The 5,761-nt window shown below is 31.6% G+C and overlaps 1 protein-coding gene across 1 annotated transcript; it reads left to right on the forward strand.

The window, feature by feature from the left end:
* The first annotated feature begins 3,960 nt into the window (after positions 1 to 3,960).
* LOC105116469 (NAC domain-containing protein 68-like) lies at positions 3,961 to 5,482 on the forward strand. The gene is made up of 3 exons (XM_011013852.1): positions 3,961 to 4,399; positions 4,652 to 4,929; positions 5,043 to 5,482. Exons 1-3 carry the CDS (start codon positions 4,219 to 4,221, stop codon positions 5,331 to 5,333), a joined length of 750 nt encoding a protein of 249 aa, XP_011012154.1. The 5' UTR covers positions 3,961 to 4,218; the 3' UTR covers positions 5,334 to 5,482.
* The last annotated feature ends 279 nt before the right edge of the window (positions 5,483 to 5,761 follow it).

Here is a 5,761-nt window from a genome sequence, read left to right on the forward strand (position 1 = left end):
ATGAAATATGAATTACTAAGTTTTAGTTTAATGAAATGGTTATAATATTAGTATTATAAGGGCTTTATAGTCATTAATAGAAAATAATAGTAATCATATAAATAATTAAACATTTTTTGTTGACTTTCTTTTAGGAGAATATTAATTGTAGCATAAAAAACAAAGATGTTGTTGTTTCTTTATGTTATCTAAAAGATAAAAAAAGAGAGAAAAAGAAAATCTAAAGACGTGAGAGGAGTAAGAATTATGTTATTAACTTTTATTATTTCTGGAAAAGAAAAAATAAGTATTCAATATAGATATTAGAAAACACACATATATAAATAAAGACTAACAATTATATCTTCAAATAAGGATGATTATCTTCCATTTATCATATTGATTTGGTCCATATAAATAAAAAAAAATAAAGCAATTTCCATTCACTTTTGTCATGGCTGGCTAATTTGATATCACTGAATCCAATTATTTTTGGATAAATAACTACCATTCCTTTATCTTATTAGACTATCATTTGGCTTGAATATGTTACCATTGAAACACCTTTAACTCCTAACTATTCTCTATCAAAAAAAGTTAATGTTATAAGTAACATTATAAGAAGCATTATAAGAGGATTATGCCTTATTACTCCAATAGCTTTTAATTTTATCTCTTCATGGACTTTCATAATGTTTGCTGGTACATTTAGTTATGCTACTGTCAGATTGTGTTGTGCTAACACCTTTTTTTAGATTTTGTTGGGGATGTAGACAAAGTTTGGTCTTAAAGTATATTAAGACAGTTTTTGACAATAGTTACATCAACAATCTGATCATTGGAGGATATATGTTGAGTAATAATATATTCAAGAGAAACTTGATTGTGTATAAAATGATATTCCAACTCGATATGTTTACTCCGAGCATGTAATAATGGCTTGATTATCATGTGAAGTGCACTCAGGTTGTTATATTAGAGTATTGAAGGAGGAGTGATTGAGACGTGAAGATCCTTGAGGATAAAATTCAACCTAGTGAGTTTGATTGCAGTGTTATACATGATATAATACTCAATTTTAGTGCTTGAGCAAAAAATTATATGTTGTTTTTATGCACACTAAGAGATAAGATTTTTTTTCCAAGGAAATTACGGTAACCAATAATGGATCGTCTAGTTGTAGGACATCATGTCTAATTTGCACCTAAAAAGGAAAACAAATCAAATGTAGTGTTGGAAGTAAAATGCAACTAAGTATGAAAAGTTCCTTTCATAAAGCGTAAGATATAATGAACTATTTTTAAAGGTGCAGTATTTGAAGCACATATAAATTCAGACATAAAGTTAACATTATACAAAAGATGTGGGCATCTGAGAGTGAGATATTGTAGAGAGCCAACAAGACCTTAAAAATACCTTGGGTCATCCAAAGGTGTGTCATTGGAAGAGGTTTTGGTCTTCGCTTTGAGTTGTGTACCTATTTTTGTGTGTTCAAGTATGGTAAAAGCATAATGTTACTGTGATAAGTGAAGACAATTCGATACTCGTGAAATTTCGTCCCAATAAAGTGATGAATGTATCTCAAGTCTTTTATTGTAAGCTCATCATTAAAAAGTTGAAAAAAAAATTAATACGTGCTAAATTTGATCTTGCAAGCAATATATCATCAATATAGAAAAGAAGAATTAGTGAGTCATAATCAGAATGATAGATGAATAAAAAGGAATCTACTAAACTATAATAGAAACCATATTTAAGAAGAAGAAAAAGGTGTTAAACAAATCAAACCTTTTTTATCAATGAAAAGCCAGGGAAAAAAATTAAAAAAAAAAGAGATAAAGAAACTTTAAAACAAAATAATAAGAAATAAAAAGAATAAAGACTAAATTTGATATAAAAATAATCTGAAATCAAATATTAAGGAGTGAAATTGAAAACAAAATTAAATTAAGAAAGGATAAGATAACAAAAAAAAAATCAAAAGAATAAGGACTAAATTTGATATAGAAATTAAATGAAACTAAATGACAAGGGACATAATTGAAGAAAAACTCAATAAAAAAAGATTAAAAATAAAAAAATAACAATAAAAAAATAAAGACCAAATTGAATATAAAAAACAAATGAAAGGATGCATTAATTTTTTGCAAGGAGAAGTGAGAGAACGGAAAAGGAGAGAGAAAAAAAGGAGGAGGAGAAAAAATTCAACCAAAGTCTAACCACAACTCTTCCAACCACACACGCAACACCATCGCAAAGAACACAATAATAAGCTTCTAATGCTACCTCAGAAAGTGATGTTTAGACATGGGATGACATTACACATGCTGTTTGAGTGTTGTCCACTTGGTAACGCGTGCCTTGCACATGCCATCAACTCTTTTTTAATTAATATTAAAAGAGAAAGAAAAAAGAAAGGAAAAGAAAAAAATAAACTAAAGTCCAACCACTACTCTTTCAACCACACACGCAACACCATCACGAAGAACACGGTGATAAGCCTCTAACACTACCTCAGAAAATGATGTTTGGACATGAGATGATACTACACATGCTGTTTAAAGGACATAAGTGTCGTCCATGTGGTGACGCGTGCCTTGCACGTGCCATCAATTTTCTTTTAATTAATATTAAAATTATTAAAAAACTAAGTCTTCATCAACCCAACCTATTAATTACAAAAAAGTAAAAACAACCTAAAAATATGCAAATATCATTGGTTGCAAGTTTTAATTTTTTTTGTTTTTAAAGATATGAAAGTCTTTACATTGTTTTTTTTTAAATGTAAAAAGGCCAAAATCAACCCCCATCAACTTAATAATTAAAAAAATATACCTAAAAATACACGAATTCCCCTAGTTGTAAGTTTTGATTTTTTTTTTTTTTACTTTTAAAACATGAAAGTTGAAAGTCTTAACATTATTCCTAAAAAAATATAAAATGCTAAATTAATTGGGATTATCTTTTAAAAAAATTTTATTTTTAAAAATAATATAGTTTTTATATTATGCTGAAAAAAAAAACACTAAATTACCACCACACAATTGCATTTCCTCTTTCAAGAAAAAGGAACTCAAGAAAATTTATTACCTCGTTAAAGGAAATTATATTTAAAATGCTAGGGTATACTTTTATAAGAAAAATTACCAACTATTGTAAACTTATGGAATTCTAAAATACAAACAAATAATTACTTATATCTACAATTTAAATTTAACAATGATAAAACTATTTTTTGAAAATACTTAATTACTACATAATTAAGAACTGTATGCTTTAAGTAAACTACAAAAATTCTGAATAAATTTATTGTAAAACCCTACAGGTAATGCTATTCATGTTGAGGAGGAAACAAAAGGCCGAGAATAACGACGCTTTTTTTTTTTAATTTAGCAAAATGTAATGGTAGTTGTAGTTGAAAGTGAGTCACTGTTATCGTTAGATTTATAGTTAAGAAATTAATGGAAGTGTCTTATATTCTAAAATGCAAAAGGGGAATTGAGGAACTACGTGGAAAACTAAACTCTTTTGGAAAGAAAATTTTGAATATAATAATATAGGTGAACATCGCTGTTGATGTGGCTAGAATTTTTTTAATCTTCCTGTGATTTATGTATTTGGCTGCATGTGTCTTCAAGAAGGATCATCTGCGGTTGCGTTATGTCACATCAACCAGTAGGATAGTGTTTTAATCTCTTGGATTTCTTGTCTAAAGTAGACCAGATCTTCTATAACCTAAACAGGGGTCTGAAACGAGCGCGTGCTTCTTGACCGAAGCACAAGTGTACACGTTTGATTGTGAATTCTGACAGAAGCGACCCGTCAGAACAGAGCCATGCTTTTTTCAAAGTCAAGGATGGGGTTCCAGTGATGCAATTAGCACGAGTAGGGATTAGAAACAACCAAGGAATTTCCCTCTTTTAACTTCATGCCATGCCCCATATGAACATATATATATATATATATATATATATATGAACGTATGAAGAACCTTTGTCTTTCCTTACCTAAGCCCACGAGGACAAACCAAGGCCACTCACGAGTCTTCTTTGCCTCTTCTTTCATTTTGGTTCTCTCCCTCTTTTCTTTTGTTTGCATAATTTAGTATATTACCACAACATGGGTTGCTAGTTTCTACATATGTGTCAAGTTAGCTTTACCCTTTCGAGTTAATGATCATCCAGGCCTTAGCTCAACTTGGTTAGGAAACTTAATTTGGAGATTTAGAGAGATTGGGAAATGGAGAGGCCAAGCTTTGTTGAGAATGGAGGGTTCAAATTGCCTATTGGATACAGGTTTCATCCAACGGATGAAGAGCTTGTTGTTCATTACTTGAAACGAAAGGTCCTTGGTCTTCCAATGCCAGCTTCTGTCATTCCCGAGTTTGATGTTTTCCAAAATGATCCTTCGAGCTTGCCAGGTTTGTCAAAAATTCCTATTCTTCAACTTGTAAATCAGATACTGTTTAGCGCTTACAAGTCCTCTATTAGCTTCGTTTTGAGCGAACTCCATTTTTTTTTTTTTAACTAAGTTGGATCACGGCGAATTGTATCTGCTTTTCAAGATTTTTTTAAGACTTTAGATTCATCTATCTAAGCTCACCATTTGAGTTTTGACCTTCATTTGAGAGATCCTGAGTTGGTTTAAACCTTATAATCTGTTCTTGTTCTAGGTAATTTGAAGGAAAAGAGGTACTTCTTTAGCCAAAAGAAGTTGAATGACCTTGACCTTGGAAAAAAATGCAAGAGAACTGCAGGCTCTGGAGCTTCTGGTTACTGGAAACCTATTGGCAAAGGCAAGCAAATCGTAGCTTCTGACAGCAGCAAAGCAGTTGGAACTAGGAAAACCCTGTTTTTCAAAGAAAGAAAGCATTCTATCAAGACTAAAAGTCAATGGGTTATGCATGTATATTGCCTTGCCGGCTCGGCAACAGGCCCCAAAACGACCCAGGTAAAAATATGAAGTGGTTCCTGTGATATTATTTATGGTACGCACCACGCAGTTGCAGCAGTGTTTTTGCCATAGAATTAACGGTCATGTGTATTTGATACTTTCTTGTACAGATGGAGGAGGTGGGAGATTGGGTTGCCTACAGTGTATTTCAAAGGAAGAGGAAACCTAGAAAAAACGTGGTCATTTCCAATCCTTCAAACATTAACGAGACTCGAAATGTTGAGATCACTAGTCCTAGTTTTATGGATTTTATGATGGAACAAAGCTCTGATGGAGTTGGTCCTCCTTCACCATGTTCAAGTGGAGTCACCGAGGTCTCTTCTAACGAGGTAGATCAGGAAGAAATCAGCTCCTCCTCCATTAGCCTTTTTTCTTATCCTCGTAATAGGAATAGGACTTAGAATTTGCTCCTAATCAAGGAAACTTTTTTCTTACGTGCAACTAGCTAGCAGTATTACTAAAAATTAAAAGAGAAGGCATCCAATTGTCCATTGGCTTTATATATTTGTGTTTGTCTATCTAATTAAGGAATTGCATGAGGTGTTAATTATTTTTTCCCTATACATCACTACTTAATTAAGTTTTAACAGAACAATCGTACTGCATGGTATAACATATATACTCGACGTGTTAAAAATGTGAAATTCAATTAATCTCACATCGACGATTGTGCGCAGAATTTGAGATGAAGTAGTTGCAACGTGCAGGACTGTTATTATGCACCAATAAACCAAGCCATTTAAGACTCAGAAAAAGATTTTGTACTGATTGTTAGTTTAAGCAATTTACTGTCAAAAGGTGAACAGATTTTTTAGAAGAATGATGAAAA

Source organism: Populus euphratica, unplaced genomic scaffold (genome assembly GCF_000495115.2).
Source record: "Populus euphratica unplaced genomic scaffold, PopEup_1.0 scaffold958.1, whole genome shotgun sequence".
Taxonomy (NCBI): domain Eukaryota; kingdom Viridiplantae; phylum Streptophyta; class Magnoliopsida; order Malpighiales; family Salicaceae; genus Populus; species Populus euphratica.

Bases quoted from the DNA above. Each gene is read 5' to 3' on its own strand.
- LOC105116469 (XM_011013852.1), top strand. From the start codon at position 4,219: ATGGAGAGGCCAAGCTTTGTTGAGAATGGAGGGTTCAAATTGCCTATT. The intron at 4,400-4,651 runs GTTTGTCAAAAA...TTCTTGTTCTAG, and splicing joins TGATCCTTCGAGCTTGCCAG to GTAATTTGAAGGAAAAGAGG. The intron at 4,930-5,042 runs GTAAAAATATGA...TTTCTTGTACAG, and splicing joins CAGGCCCCAAAACGACCCAG to ATGGAGGAGGTGGGAGATTG.